Here is a 17,100-nt window from a genome sequence, read left to right on the forward strand (position 1 = left end):
GTGCATTAAAGGAGAAAATGAGCATTGGTTAGCTCTCAGACATGTAACACACGTGTGAGTGTAGAACTACAGACAGGAAGACCTGGGGCTGTCACTGCTGCCAAAGGTGCATTTACAAAGCAGAGTTACGGATCTGAATACCTTTAAAGACGAGATTCTAGTTTTTGATTTCCAACAAATCTAAACAAAATCTCTTACATGTTTTTATCTCATCACAAGAAGTTATTAAAAAATGTATCTTTTGAAAAATCTTTATTTACAGTAATGGCTGGATTTGCCAAACTGTTTATACTCTGGTAGTGTGACATAGACTATCTCTAACTTTAAAGTTAATATGGACAATTTTGGGAATCACAGGAAGGAAAAAATATAGAATCTTGCATCAATGTGATGAAATAAATTGGCGAAAGGATGGCTGTGTTGTCTTTTAATTCAGGTACTACGTTACGTTTCGTATTTGAGGATTAGACCACATTTCGCACGTCCTTTGGGGTCACTCACTTTTTTGCTGCAGAGTGAGAGAGTCTGTGTCATGTGACAAATTCTGTCCACGTACTTGCACAGAACAGATGTGCACTCAGGTCTTCTGGATTTAATGCAGGAGTTCCTGTTTTATTGCTTTGAGGATCAGGGGGCGTCTGCCTTGGATCTCCCTTCGCAGAACGTATTCACTAAACAGGGAGGAATCCACTCCGCCGCCACACGACCCTGTGATGAAGAAACCTTTTTGCTGTAGTCGTTCCAGCACCTGTAGTCAGACATAAACCAAATAACAGCAACACAAGAATGAGAACAAAACATTTAGACGTAATCTCTAATGTCTCGCTGGAGTCGGGAATACTGAAGAAAGGTGGGACTTGTTCAGCATTTGATGCCGCTTCCACCTGGGTGTTCGCCACACCTCAAGAGTTGAACCTGCGAAGTGCATGCATTAAAAACTGCACTAATTTTCATCATCATGCATACCAATAACTTTATCACACCTTTACCAAATACTCCCTGGTATCAATACTACACTTACGCACTAGAGCACATAATAACCACCCCCACTATATAATGGCATTTAAACAGTTTAGAAATAGACTCTGAAATTAAAGCCTCTGCAATAAAGTATGGTTTAAGAAGCAGTGTAAGCTGCCTTCAACTCATCTGACCTGATTTCCCTGGGCAGTTTGTTAGATATTGTACATATAGTCAGTATTTAATCAAAGTATCAAGTCTCTGTGGAAAAGTAGGTAAAAAGGGATAAACAGCCCACTGGAGTATAGATGCTTGCTGCCACTGAAAGATGCATTCCTGTGGAGGAAACTTTTTCTGTGGGCTGGGGTGAAGTCCAGCTATTAATTAGTGCGTCAACCCTAATTATGATAATCACAGTAATTTACTATAGATATCAGAACACACTAGTAGTATTAACAGCACAGCTCTACAGGGGTTTAAATAATATCTAATAAACTCAGATTAGTTCATGTAAATGGGGAGTCTCCTTCACACACTAAGGTTAATTATGGAGTTCCACAGGGCTCTGTGCTGGAGCCACTATTCTTTACACAATGGTAAATCCAGAATTGAATTTAAAATCCTTCTTTCCTGTAGTACCAACTCCCAGTTTGGATTTACTCTCTATACATTTATGACCAACACTGCATTTAATTATTAGTTGTTTTTAAAGTCTGGCTCTCTTCAATACACTCAACCAGTTTCTGGAGATGGCCGCCCCTCCCTCAGCGTGGCTGTTCCAGAGAACTTCATCCTTCCCACTGTCCCAAAGCGCTTGCTCATACGGGGTCATCCAATTGTTAGGGTTTTTGCTCTATTATTGTTAGGCCTTTACCATAGTACCATAGTACCTCAATCCAACTGTTTTTAGGTCAGTCATGATGGCTAACTATACTTTATAAACCTCCCATGAAAAACGTATTTTCTGTCCTCTGTTTTTGTTCTTTTCCCCCCTGACTTGTTATGAAATGGTCAAATCATTGCATTTTGTTTAGAAAGAGTATTTGACAAAAAACTGATGTTTTTGTGTACAGTAAGTATGACTATCAAAGGAAAGCAAGCAGCCAAATTTGTGTGTCTTTCTGATTTACGGTTATTCTCTGCACTTCTTTTGTGTTTATGTTTAAATGTGTTGCTAACAATATGTAAGCCAGAGGCCCCAGGACCCAGGGTCACTCTCCATCTTGTCTCAGAAAAACCCATCAGCCTATCTGGCCTGAAACACAAATACTTCAGAAGGAGTCCATTAGTTCGCCTCTCTGAGCCTTTCCTCCTGAGGTGAACATGGTGACATTATCTCAGTCTGCCCTCTGGAGGCTTCTGCTCTGTGCTGCTGGTCTGTCTTACTGAGATCTCCCCCAGGAGACAAAGGCAGACAGAACTTCATGTGATGAAATGTGTCACCCGCCTCAACACAGCGCTGTTACAAACCGACTGTCAGCATTCACAGAGTATGCTAACATCACATAAAAACACATCTCCCATCAGGCTTTGATGGATGGTGGAAGGGTGGCACCTGCCAAAGACGGAGCTGACAGATAACAGGCGATGGCACATTTTAGAGTCCTAGATATCATCTTGACTCCTTTAGTTAAACTGCAGCTTGAGACTTTGCATTGAACACAGCTATCGGTCACAGTGGTGCTGTTTAGCTTGACTCTCTCACACTGGGTGGCTGGACGGTGAACTTCTAAATTCCAGGTCCCATGTAACATGTCCATCTTTATGAAGGATGGACATGTTCAGAAGCAACGCCCCAGACGCTGTGGTGTATAAACAACCTATGACAGGATGAATATAAGCTTTCATGTTCACGTCAATGACCCTTCCATCTGACATTGCAGCAGAAATCAAGGCTCATCAGAGCAGGCGATGATTTTTCAGTCTTCTATTGTCTAAATTAGGTGAGCTGTGCCACCAGTTTCCTGTTTTTAGCTGACAGTAGCAGCTGTGGGCTCTTGCTCCTGTAGCCCATCTGCTTCGAGGTCTGACATGTTGTGCATTTAGAAATACTCTCCTGCATACTTTGGTTGTAACAAGCTGTTATTTGAGTCCCTGTTTTCTTCCTGTCAGCTGCGGTCATTCTCGTCAAACCTCTGGCATTAACAAGGCATTTTGGCTCAAAGAACTGGACTGACTTTTCCAACCGTTCCATGTAAACCATGGTTGGAAAATCGCAGTAGATAAGCAGTTTCTGGAACACTCTGAGCAGCCCGTCTGCCACCAACAACCACGCCACGTTCTGACACTCTGTGAACTCCTGCAGGCTGTCTTGACTGTGTCTACATACCTAAATGCTTTGAGTTGATGTGATTTTCTGATTAGAGGTTTGTATTAACAAGCAGGTGAACCCAACAAAGTGGCTACATGTGTATTTCAATATAGCTGTCCTTTTTAAAAGCACTTAATGGTCTCACTCCAGCATCTGACGTGTTGAGAGAATATAAACCAGTGTGGCTCAGAGGATGTTATGTACCTGAACTGAGGTGAGGTGACAGTAGCCGTTGAGCGGGAAGCGGAGCACGTGTGTGGGGTCCTGGTTCCAGCTGGCGTTCATAGAACTGTAGACGATATCAGTCACCTCAGGGAAAATCTCCTCCATCAATGCCCGGGAGGCACTCACACTGATCCTCTCACCGAGCTCCGGCGTCACGTGGACCACAACACACTCACAGTCTCGAGAAACGTCCCGGCGCTCTTGCTCAGCCCTCCAGCGCTCCAGCTCGGTCTTTAGAGGTGCCAGCTGGAAGAAAGTAGCCTCTTCGTAGAGCAGGGAGTACTCCTGCAAACACACAGCAGAAACAAGAAAGCACGCTCAGAAGCATAAGTGCAGTCTTATACAGGCCAAAAGAACACACACAGTGCACACAAATATGCACACATGCAGATGAGTACACAACACCCACCCCAAAAAATGCAAAAAACTCCACATTTTCTTGCCAAAAACAAAGTTTAATAAATGCATTAACACATATAAAAGGCTCGTTCAGTACTTCAGTACTAATGGTGTACTAAAACCTTGGTAGCAGCTGCTCTGCTGCTAACACACTAATGGAAAGGTTTTAGTCGAGTTCCTCTCAGAGGAAGGAAGACGCTCATTTTCATTTATTCTTTAAACAAATCACATACAAAACCTTCTGATTCATTTGAAAGCTCCTACAAGCCAATGAAAAAGTTTACACACACTGGCTGCAGGCAGTTTTCTGTTTGGGTTGTCATAATTGTGATGAAGAATTAATGAAGAGAATGAATGTGTCTTTGGCTCTGACTTGCTACCTCATTCTCGCCTGAAGTCACACAATGTTGATAACAGGTAATTTCCCTGATGCAAATATTAAGCCACTGTTACTATAAATCCTTTTGTTTCCATGCATTAATCAGTTTTGGGTTATTTTGCTGCCATAACATGTTGCCTTCCAAGAGTAATGGAACAACTGCCAAAAATACTCATTTATTTACACTTTTTTATTTGTTATGGCTCTATGTTTGAGAGAATATGACAGAAAATACAGAAAAGGACAATAGAGTCACTCAAAGAAGTCTCAGGTACTGTGTGTCACGAGACTATGACAGGGGTTAAAGTCTTTCTTTTGACATTTGTTTTCCTGCTTTACGTCACGCAGCAGCGGTGAACTGTGGAAGTACCTGATCAGGCACTCACTTTGAAGTCATCAGGCAGGAGGAGCTTGGAGGTTCGCAGGAAGTTGAGTATGTAGCGGAACATGTCCCCATCCCGATCGATGAAGTAGTGCTGCTTCAGACTGTCCAACACGATGGGCTCTGTGCCGTCGAACAGACGCCCGATTCTGCCCCAAAGAGAAGGACACAGGTTTCTACACTCAGCGTCTATGGGTAAACTAAAATGTACATGTTGCAGCTAAATCATTTCCTAGCTCACTGAATGGTAAATGCTAAGCTAATTTTAAAAACTAGGTTCAAAGATGATCAGGTTTATTGTAACAGTGTACAGTGATAGAGATTATGAGGCTTATTTTAATCAAATCTTTCCTGTTTGACGAGCTGAGATATCTGGATTCCCACATTTTCATTCATTTGTGGACAGCCGACCACCTTTTTCCCAAGAAGCAGGAAGTATATTACCTCTGCCTCTTAAACTATTCACAGATTTAAACTTTCTGAACAGATAACTGAAAAGCAAACTCTTTCTATATTTTGCTATGCAGAGAACCCAGTAACACCAACTTAATATACTAAAATTCGGTTTCCTGAATCATAGGGAAAAATAATCAATTTGCATTTAAATTTGATAATTCAAGAATAATCAGTAATGTTGAACTAATTTGTTGATTAAGAGCTTTTGATATTGAGGTGTTGAGGTGGATTACAGTGTTAGGTTTACTCATACGTCCACCAGCCATTCTGTGTATTTTAATGGGGGGAATGCATTTTAAAAACTTGGATGTGTGCCTCACCTTGACTCGGGGTACCTGGTGAGTGTGGGCAGGCTGCTGGTGTACATGTGTCCTCCTACATCAATGTGGACTGGTGCGTTGGTTTTGGTGAGCTGAGCTGGTGCCGGGATTCCCGTGGTGCACAGGGGAGACATTGGAGACCAAGAAGCCAGCTTCTGACTCGACATGCTGCTGCAGCTGCCGCTGCGACGTCTGTCCTGGGACACAAATACACGCTGTAGTGATGAAGGTGCCAGTATATGAAAACAAGATAAAATATAACCATGAATATCTCCACATCCATGGACATAGGTTATCTTTAAAGTTAATACATTGGAACATAATTATCACCAAGTCATGGAACTGCTGTGTGTGTTTTTAAACAACAATTTAACACAGTCGGGATCACAATACATTTGGTGATGCATGTAGCAGAAGGCAGCTATTTCTCCTCAGAGCTGGGAGAGACCAAAAAGCACAGACACAAGTATGTATGCACTGTCCATCTATCCATCCATTCGCTTCCCCTTATCCTTTTCAGGGTCGCGGGGGGCGCTGGATCCCAGCTGTCATGGGGTGAGAGGCGGGGTACGCCCTGGACAGGTCGCCAGTCTGTCGCAGGGCCAACACACAGGGACAGACAACCATTCGCACTCACATTCACTCACACATTTACACCTAGTGGCAATTTGGATTATCCAATTAACCTATCCCCTCAAACTGCATGTCTTTGGACGGTGGGAGGAAGCCGGAGTACCTGGAGAGAACCCACGCAAACACGGGGAGAACATGCAAACTCCACACAGAAAGACCCCGGCCTGATGGTGGAATTGAACTCAGGACCTTCTTGCTGTGCGGCAACAGAGCTAACCACCGTGCCACCGTGCTGCCACTGAATTTCCATTAATCAATGACTTATATTGCAAAGTTCAACATACTGGGTATCTCTCCAAAAGTTGAATCTGTTCATCTGGACGTAGCGTTTTGTGGGAGAAACGTTTCGTCACTCATCCAAGTGACTTCTTCAGTCTCAGCTGACTGCAGGTTTCCCCAAACCTTATAAACAGTACATTTGCATAATGACTGAAACCAGCCCACTGAAGGAACAATGGGCTGTGAGGTCAGTTCCTTAATCATAATTATGCAAATTCCCATGACCATTGATCAACAATCACTGACCAAAACCCACTGACCAAAGAACACTGATCAATGGCCATGAGTACCATTCACAGAGAGTTGGGGAATGGCTGCAATCACAGCATTGTAAGATGGTGACAGATGTACCCTTAGGCCCCCTCCTCGATTCAGAGATGGTCTTTCCCTTTTCACGTAAATGGCCTCCTTGACTCCGCCCTCAAACCAGCGTTCTTCCCTGTCCAGGATGTGTACATCCTCATCGTTGAAAGAGTGTCCACTGGCCTGTAGGTGTAAATAAACTGCAGAGTCCTGGCCTGATGAGGTTGCTCTTCTGTGTTGTGCCATCCACTTCGCTAGAGGTTGTTTGGTTTCCCCGATGTATAAATCTCTGTGAATGGTACCCATGGCCATTGATCAGTGTTCTTTGATCAGTGGGTTTTGGTCAGTGATTGTTGATCAATGGTCATGAGAATTTGCATAATTATGATTAAGGAACTGACCTCCCAGCCCATTGTTCCTTCAGTGGGCTGGTTTCAGTCATTATGCAAATGTACTGTTTATAAGGTTTGGGGAAACCTGCAGTCAGTTGAGACTGAAGAAGTCACCTGGATGAGTGACGAAACGTTTCTCCCACAAAACGCTACGTCCAGATGAACAGATTCAACTTTTGGAGATTTACTTTCCTGGATGATTGAGAATGCATCAAGACGTTTTAACCATACTGGGGATCTCATTTCTTTCTGGTGTCCTTTGCCCCAACACGAACAATCACACTACACACTGCAGTATCACTATCATTCTCATTGCCTTTGAAGACAGAGACCGGGTCTGTCACCACTCGCAGTCAGTTGCAATCTTCAGAAGGAATTTGGGTGTCAACACAGCAACAAGACAGCAACAAGTCGGCCTGCTATCAGTTTGGATAAATCAAATTGTTGGAGAGGCAGGGAAATCTAGCAAAGAGGGGAGATTTGTCCCCTTCAGCACACTCATTTTCATCGCCACCCACGAGTTTTGCATTAAGAGTAAATGTGACTGATTGCAACATGTTGGCAATCTGTGTTTATAAATTATGCAGCAATTATTTCCAAATCTCTCTCTGCAGACTGAGCTGGACCAGCTGGAGACGGGTATCTTCCAACAAGGCGAACTGCACAATCACCTCTGCAACCCTAAGTGCAGCACCTGCAACCTTAATGTGAACAGCTGGTCGCTGCAGTTACTTGCAATTGGTTGCCATCCTGATTTGGACCATCTTCACATGAGCAACATGTGAAGATGGTGATCAGTTTTATAAGTCAGAGAGACATATTTTACAAATGAAGAACAAACTGTAATAACATCTTCTATAATAGAAATATTATAGGTATTTTTGCATTGGTGTTAAACTATTTGTAAAGATGAATTCAAACCGGTAAGCAGCCAGCGAGTGAAGCGCTCACAGCATGTCAGGAGGGAGTCTAAGAAACTTTGATACAGGTTAAACTAGAGAAATCTCTGCGTGTTGTCATGTTCTTCTCCTTGATGTGAAGTTATGCTCCATAATAAATGCATCTATCTGCAGCTCCTGAAGGATGTTTTGTGCTTGAAGCTAAACTGGGTTTCACCGATGTTTGTATAAAAACCTGCAAGCAGGCTGGTAAACCTGATCTGAACAGTTTTACAGAAGAGCTGATTACTTAGAACAGTTCCTGCCAGGCAGGCTTGGGACTGTCAGGTAAAGCCAGGAGCCTGACAGGAAGCAAAGAAACACAAGGACATCCTGTCAGCCTCACAGATACGGAGCTATTCCTGATTGCCTTGTAGGCTACGTTATAGTGCCAGGTGTCTGGCACAAAACAAATCATTAAGCTCTGAAAGAAACAATTGGCAGCCTGGTAGGAGGCCAGTGCCTGACAGGCTGGGAACACACGTCCTCTGGGCTTTCACTCTGCTCCTCTAGACTGATCCACCGTTTCCTTTAATTCTGTTCCAACTGCTCTTTTCAAACCTGTTCTGCTCTAAATGACTGTGTTCATGTCAGTTCAACTACACTGAACACTAAATAAATGTGAATCGTCTGCAGTGAGGATATGCCCTGAGCACTTGCTGTTACTGGCTACATAAGCTGTAGCACTGTGTCAGTTTATATATTATGATAATATGGAACAATTCTATAATAAGGGCAACAGATGAATATGTAAGGGATTAGCTTACTAAGTAATCAACAACCAGTACTGCTAAAGAAAAAAGCAGCGCCAGAGTGTAAGCAGCAGTTTAAGCAGAGATAAGCAGACCTTCCTGCCAGTGCTTCCAGCTCTCTGAAGGGGACACTGAGGTGTTTCCAAGCCAGACAGTAGAAAAACTCTTCTCTGGCCTGTTCTGGGTCTTTCCCAGGGTCTCCTTACAGAAGAACATACGGGAAATACCTCATCTAGATGGCATCCAAGAGGCATCTCAGTCAAATCCCCAAACCACCTCAGCTGGTAGTTTTTAATGTGGAGGACGAGTCTCTCTACTCTGAGCTGCCCCTGAACGACCGGCCATTAAAGGTGAGCCCAAAGATCATTTTGGGGAAGCTCATCATATCTTGTGGCCATAGATGAGGGTAGGATTTCTGCTGTGACTCTGAACTTTCACATTCCTGGCTCATCTCCCTTGCCTTAATTTTTCAACCTCACAGAGTGTAAACAGTTCAACTGTCTTATTCATCATTTTAACATTTTGTTTAATGCTTTGCTTGTATGTAAATGTACATCAAATTACATATGAATAACTATCAGAGTAAGCACCAAAAAGGCCAAACAAACAGACAGCTGAGACACGGCACTCACACGATGTATAGCAAGTACAGATTATCACATCTATACAATCCTTGTGTGTGTGTGTGTGTGTGTGTGTGTGTGTGTGTGTGTGTGTGTGTGTGTGTGTGTGTGTGTGTGTGTGTGTGTGTGTGTGTGTGCGTGTTGTGACTGCCGAACAAGCAGTCTGCACCCTGCAGCTATGGCACCAATGCATGGTGGATAAATTCATCAGCAGGTATAGTTACCCTTGGCAACAGAGGGACACTCCCAAAGACAAATCACTGCTTCTCCTCACATGATTGGCCCACATGGACAACACAGTTTCCTACAGGGTGAGATTCTGTAATTCTGTATTATGTTTACATCAGAGCAACTTATGTAACAAAAATATAAAAATATACAATCAGATCTTTTTTTACCCGCTTACTACTGATTTAAAAACAAACAAATACATGTACATATTTCTGTGCAGCCCTCAGTGATAAACATTTGTGACTACAAAGTAATTATTTTCCCTCGTTCCAAGCACTAGAGCTGCTGTTGTGGAAATGGTTTTATATGTTTGTAATCCAGAATAAAGGGTGCACAAACTCTGGTATAGTCCTTTAAGCTTAGCGTACTTTAATATTCTACTTTCATTATTTCACTGAAAAACTGAGCACAATTGTAATGTTTTGGTATCCAATTACAACCTAGATCTGAAGAACTGAAGGCTTAATTAGGCTTCCAGATTAGTGTTTGTAGGTCTTTATGTGCATCGATTTTCACACTACGTGGCACAACTGAAGTAAACTACATGATTACAGATATTTTATGTCATGTTCAAGATGTTCAAGAAACACGTGAAAATAGCACAGAAGTGATGAACTGCTTTGTAAATGAAGGGTGTAATGGTTAGGCATCTGTATTTATTTCTTTTTTTAAAAGTTTGCAACATCTTTATTTATTTATGTATTTATTAGGCTGATCTGATCCCAAATGTCCCTGCAACAAGGAGCCAATCACCCTGATACTGATCTACTTCTTAAAGACATAACGTCGTAATTGCCAGTGAAGAGAAATAAAGTCAGAGTGCTTACTAAAGTAGCTTACTCAAATACAGTTTTGAGGCAGGTGTGCTTTTCCTGAGCGTCTGTTGATTTTAATTTGACTTTAACCCACTAATAAAGCAGTTAAAATAAAGTTGTTCATAGATTACAGCCCAGCCTAAACACCAACTAGTTTAATATTTTATTGCGCTCTTACTAAAGGACAGGCTACCTCCTCCTAAAGATGGGCGTCACATCGGTACCGACTGACTGGCTGTCGGGTTTAACACGGGAGGCTTGAAGCTCCAACACATGAAAACGGATCGACATGTTCCGGGTTACCTCTGTGGGCACAGGGGACCGGGCACCGGACTGTGCGAGACGGGACTCCGTGGCTGTGGCAGGCACCGACTCTCTCTCATTCGGCTCCACGGGCGACTCGGCGCGCTTCCCGGGGCGCACACAGCGCTTCTTGGCAGAGGGAGCTCCCGGGTCGTCCTCGTTGCTCTCCCTCCTCGCTGCTGCTGCTGATGTAGGCGATGTGTTCAACGTCTCTGCTTCTGTGCTTTGCTGCTGATTCAGATCCGCAGCTTCGCTGACCCGGCGCAGGTACGGGATCACGAGCTGGAGGTGGGACTGCGCGTGACCATTGACCGTTTCCGAGGTAACGTAAAGCGTCGTCGAGGGCTTGAAGCCCGCGGCCCCCACGATGCTGTTGAGGGTTGCTATGGAGACGGCACCGATGCAGTGGTTGGTGTAGGTTTTCGAGAGCTTGGCAGCGCGCGACAACATCTGCATTCTCGTGCCCAACAGGTTCTTCCCGATGGCTTTGTTCTCGTACCACGTCACGTCGCTCGCGCAGCAGTGGTCCCGGGGCCGCTGGAAGAACGCCCTGCACAGCGGGTTCCGTTTGGACACGTACCGGACGAAGCTGGCGTACGGACACTGCTCCGTGCCTGTCTCGTACATGCGCGGCAGCGTGTCCTCGTCTGTGTCCGGGCGCTTCTTGGTCCAGGCGGCGGAGCGGGACTTGTGATATGGTCCGAGAGCTTTAAAATACACAAACTTTCTTCCGTCCTCGTCCACGGCCAGACCGAACGAGTCCTCCTCCAGCTCCCGCTGGTTCTCTCTTCCCCTGGTGCAGAAATACATACAGGTCTCAAACCAGACTTTGTTCAGAAGCCCAAACGGGGTGTCGGTGTTGAACACAGAGGACTCGTACAGTTTCCGTAGGTCCGAGCGCGTGATGGCTTGTTTCTGCACCACCGGACCGGCACCCTGCTCCTCCAGCCTCCGTATGACCGCGGCCAGGGTCAGGTTAGCGCTGCGCAGCTCTGGGTCCTTGGTGAGGTCCAAGGTGCGGCAGTAGGGCGGTTCGTTCAGGTAGCGATTGAGAGAGCTCCGGATGCTGATGAGGGAGGACTTGCTGTACAGCTGTCCACTTTTGGAGCGCGCCTCGGCGTAAAAGGAGCGCAGCACAGCGCAGAGCGCATCCTTGTCCAGAGTTTCAAAGTCTGGACTTTGGGCTTTCTCGCTGAGGTACTCCCTGAAGATCCTCACGGCGTACCTGGTGGCCAGGCGGGTGTTCTCGCTCAGCTTGTTTCGGTCTGACCGCTGAAGTTCTCCCTCCGGGTGAGACTCGTGCCCGGAGGGGATGCTGCCGCCGAGTGGGTCCGCCTCCCCCTCCTCCTCCTCCCTTCGGTCCATACTCCGCATAACGACCGCTTGTGTCTGCGCGGCGGAACCGCTGGAGTCCAGCACTGTGCTCCCTGACTCCCACTCCACTCCATCTCTGTCGGACTCCTCGTCCTCCTCCTCCCCGGTGATCTGGACCTCCTGGATCTCATCTTCATCTTCATCTTCCTCCTCCTCCTCATCCCTGCTCCTCTCGGGGCAGCTCATCTGCTCCTGCTCCGTGTCTCCGCTGCCAGGCATTCTCGCCATATTGCGGTCTGTGAAGCAGTCCTCCGGCAGCGCGCATGCGCTATATTGGACCGCAGCGCTGAAAGCCTTTTGTGTTTAAGTGACCTTCAGCCGTGCACGCGTTTTTTAAGGTACTGGGAGCGAGCGCAGCGGGAGGGTAAATTTGGAGGCGCGCTCCCTGCCAAAAAGGCTGCAGTATTGGACTGAATATTGGACCAGCAGCACGAGCACTGATGAGGAAAATGGCAAGACTGCAGTAGTGCCACCGCCAGTATCCAATACTGTTTTACTTTAGAAGCTGTTTGATACTTAACAGGAAAATTACCGGAAGGCAGCCAAGAATGAAAGAAAAGCAACAATAAATATCACGCAGCTTGTTTTAGTTGCGTACACGCGTGGATAGCTTAGGTGCTCGTGTCTTTGCTGCACCAGTCACAGTTGGTGCCTTATAAAAAGACCTAAAGTAAGGTCATGATACAAGCACGTGAAACAAGCAAAAATGCACATAATGTAGACCAGTTTATACGGTTAAAACCCCCCAGAACTGGAGTTCATTGAAAATTCAATGTCATTTATATATTTTGTTTATTGTTGGAATGTAAAGAACATCAAGGTATATCTGTGACATGAAAGGTCAGAGCTCATCTTTCTTGCTTTGGACCATCTATGCATGCAACATTAAGGCAGGGAGGGGGCGATGCACCCAGATGGGTGTCAAAATATTCAATCAGAAGTCACAATTTAGAAAACATTTTTCAGGCACGTGACTCACGTGAGAACTGGGAAAAGTGGACATCAGAACCGCAGTAGTTGGAAAAGCCCATGTTTTTATTATTTTTAATTTAGGGAACTTGCACCCCTAAAGTTTATCATTCAACTACAGAAGCCTTGCATTGTAATATAATGGGGTTGCCTTCACCTAACAAGCTTATCATTTCAACTGCTGAAAAATAAAATTACTGTTACTGGGATTATAATAAAGTGGCATTAACATAAGGGGTAGGAAGCAGTACAGACAGGAGAAAGGAGCAGCAAATCTATGAGTCCTTGGGCATTTCTTGGATATGAGCACCGAGAGTTTTGTGCTTTTTTTGCATGAACAACATTGGTATTTGTTGAGGGACATTAGGATCTAAAAGAGAAGCACCTGGACCTTTGGGCCTTTCATTCATATCATTATCTTCATATCATTACAGGCTGTGTTGCTGCTACTGTTAAACTGTCAGTCATGAAGTGTTCATATTTTAAAGCGATGTTTATTGAACACAGACTGAAAGAAAGTCCTGTTTGTGAAACCTCAAGGTGAGCTTTGAAACTCTGGACATATGCTTCAGGAAACTGAGGGACACTGTGTGCTCAGTGTGGTAGCGACTTATCAAACGTGTATAGAATTGAAAAAATAAACATGTATTCAAAAACCTGAAAATATTGAAGCCATAAACTCATCAGGAAAGTGTTTATTGAGGTCAGAAATGAAGTGAGCAGTAGGATCATTTTCTCATAGACTTTTATACAATTTGACTCCTTTTCTTTATTAAATAAGAGTTACCCCCTCCTGCTCGCAGAAGAATTGATGCACTGCATGCATGTACAACTCTACAACATATGGTCTTTTAATGTGATGGTGGCCTGTTTGTCAATTTCAGCAAATCATCTGACCCAGGTGCTGAGGTGACCTAACCAACAGCTTTAGTGCCTAAACCAAAACAGAGACTGGAAATAAAGGTAAAATATAAAAATACAAGTAGCAGTCCTTGAAATCTGTCTTCTGGGTAAAAGTGATGGTTTTTCACTGTCTATGTGTAAATGGAGACTTTTAAATGATTTATTGTTGCAACATGTTAACGTACATTTTATAAATTAAGCCACTAAGTGCATTAAATGTCAGTACCAAGAGCCAGAGGTAACTTCCACCAACCTAAAAGGAAGTATTATACTGAATTAATGCATTTGCACTTTAAAATGTCCCACTTATCATTATAAACCTTTTACACTGACCCAAAAGGATTTTGGTGAAATTGCTTTAGTTTGCAGTCATAGTTAACCCGACCACACACCTACCGCTGCTCTGCTTCTTCATTTGCATTTTTTCTGGGCTCGTTGATGGAAGAAGGCAGCATTGATCTTTTTGTCTCAGACACCCTTTCTGATGCACAGTTATGTTAGCAGTTATTTTAGCAGCTTCTTAATATAGCATCCCATCATGCTCTATGCCTGCTCCGAGCTAAGAGCACTGGTTCCTCCCCTGGGCAAACATGACCTTGATATACAGTCTACACCCCGTGTACTGCTCTCATTACTGTTGGGATTACATCAAATTATTATCTCATATTAAACTACACAGCTTGCTGCTCCGGTGACAGAAACAGTGGTGGTGATCAAAAAATATTCTTTAGAGTGTTATCAAAAAAACAAAACTTTGAATTTATTCAAATTCCCATGAAAATGTGTCAAACAATACTACAAAACACCACTGCACATCGACCGCGCAAATAAAGAGGTTCATTTTTAATCAACAAATCATTTTGTGAAGCAGTCCACTCACTGTGAACTCCAGACATTAACACTTAATCATTAACAAGATTACCATCCCACAAACCACACAAGTCACACACGCTACCGTTGAAATAACTGTTTTCCCTACAACTACTCACAACAGTCTTTGAAATGAAGAGACAGCTCATTTAGCAGGACAGATGATGTTGTCTCTGACTGATTGGCAAGTGGTTGCTGGCTGTCACCAGGTGATATCAGTTGCAAAGAGGCTGATGCAGTTTGCTGAGGTTTCCTGTTATTTGCATGAAAGACTCCAACTTGTCTGAAAACACTTGCCATTTGCTCTTCAATCGGTAATGAAACTCGAGAAAGTGTGACATAAACCGCAAACTGAGAACTAAGTAAATGTGCTGTATCACAGTAACCATTACTTTAAGGCCAAACACTCTGTGGTTCTGGTTTGGGTCCTACTCCATGGGCATCTTCCATGCAAACTACTAGTAAATACAAAAACCTGCTAATGATCTGATCAGTTACTGTACAATATAAAGCGCCTTGAGGCAACTTTTGTTGTGATTTGGTGCTATATAAATAAAATTGAATTGAATTGAATTCCAAAGAGATTTCGAGTCCAGCGCTTTATATTCATCTTTGCAACCAGTTTCAAGCTAGCAACTGCAATCTCCAGCAACCACTCTCCATTTGCAGAATACACACTTTTCCCCACAGTCAGGTGGTCACTGATCAGCCTCTAGGTTTGTTTCATTTGGGGTTTAGCAACTGATGTCCCAGCTAATGCTAGAAACCGTTTAGGAACCGGTCTCTAGGCCTGAATAACAGGTTCCCTAATTGTCAGCCTTGTAAATTTAGCAGTTAGCATTCTTGCATTTGGTCATGGATTGTGTATAAATAATAATGACACTCTTTGAGATTCAGAAACCACATTTTGGTCACTATTATTATTATTATTATTATTATTATTATTATTATTATTTTTAGTGAAGTGCTAATGCTACTAATGCTAGCTAGTTATAAACTATACACAAACTCTTTCTTGTCTGTTAATTGATAATTATTGCTAATGAGATACTTATTGTTATTAAGTAACAAATTAAAAGAACAAACAAAAAAGCAGATATATTAGATTCTTATTATATATATTATACAAGTTAAATTGAGTAAATATAAGATGTGTTCTTTAAATGATGATTTCATGTATTAAGAGAAGAAAGCTAACGAAACTTACATGAGTAAAACAGTAGATGCCCTCTCTTGTTAACTCAACTGTGATCACATTTTCTTGGAAAGTCAAGTTTAATTTCAGTAGCCACACCCGGGCCTGATGACTGCCAGACCCCTTACTGTCTGTCAGACAAAGTGAAGAAGGCTAAAAGATTTAAAAAACCAACACATCTCACCAGGATCCAAAGAAACTCAAGGAACGATGAGATATCAATGAGATATTTCGGTCTGGAGAGGATTGCAATCAGAATGAGGCATCAACAACTCATCCAGGAAGTGACAAAAAGAAGCCAGAAATGATCTAATGAGCTGCAGCCCTCACTTTCTTCAGTTATGGTCAGTGTTCATGATTCAACAATAAGAAAGTCAATCAGCATCCACTAAAGCGTTCCGAGGAGAAAACCCTGCTGGACACAAAGAACACAGAGGCTCGTCTCACAAATGCAAAAAACAACATCTTGACGATCCCCAAGACTTTTGGGGACTAATGAGACAACAGCAACAAGTTTACATCTGGCATAAAATTAGAGCAGCATTTCATTAACAGAACATCATACCAACAGTGAGACATGTTGGTAGTGTGATGGCCTGTTTTACTTCTTCAGGACCTGAACGATTTGCCATAATTGATGGAACGACGAAATCTCCTCTGTACCAGAAAATCCTGAAGGAGAATATTCAGCTGTTAGTATTCAACTGGGTGAACCGACGCTCACGTGCACTTGAGTTATGCAGCACGGCCATTTCCTAAAACATACCAGCAAGTCCTCCTCTGATTGGCTCACCAAGCAAACTTAAGGTTTTGGGGTGGCCTAGTCAAGTCCCCTCTGGACTCAAATCCAATTTAGATGATTTAGCATGACCTTCAACTTGAAAACCTGCAGAATCTGCTGAATTAAAACAATTCTGCAAAGGAGGTCTGGACCAAAATTCCTCCACAGTGATGTGAAAGACTCATTGGCAGTTAATGCAGTTCTTGCCATCAAAGGTGACTCAACCAGTTATTGGGTTTAGGGGCAATTCCTTTTTCATATAGGGACATGTGGGTTTTAATAGATTTCATTTAAAAACAACATCAGG

The 17,100-nt window shown here is 43.4% G+C and overlaps 1 protein-coding gene across 1 annotated transcript; it reads right to left on the minus strand.

Moving 5' to 3' along the window:
- Nucleotides 1-299: 299 nt before the first annotated feature.
- On the minus strand, nt 300-10,865 carry LOC116333051 (BTB/POZ domain-containing protein KCTD1-like). The gene is made up of 5 exons (XM_039599268.1): nt 10,702-10,865; nt 5,433-5,624; nt 4,661-4,805; nt 3,476-3,781; nt 300-748 (listed from the first exon to the last, which is right to left on the minus strand). The coding sequence occupies exons 1-5, from the start codon at nt 10,779-10,781 to the stop codon at nt 593-595; spliced, it is 879 nt and encodes a 292-aa protein (XP_039455202.1). The 5' UTR covers nt 10,782-10,865; the 3' UTR covers nt 300-592.
- Between the last annotated feature and the right edge of the window lie 6,235 nt (nt 10,866-17,100).

Source organism: Oreochromis aureus, linkage group 15 (assembly GCF_013358895.1).
Source record: "Oreochromis aureus strain Israel breed Guangdong linkage group 15, ZZ_aureus, whole genome shotgun sequence".
Taxonomy (NCBI): Eukaryota; Metazoa; Chordata; class Actinopteri; order Cichliformes; family Cichlidae; genus Oreochromis; species Oreochromis aureus.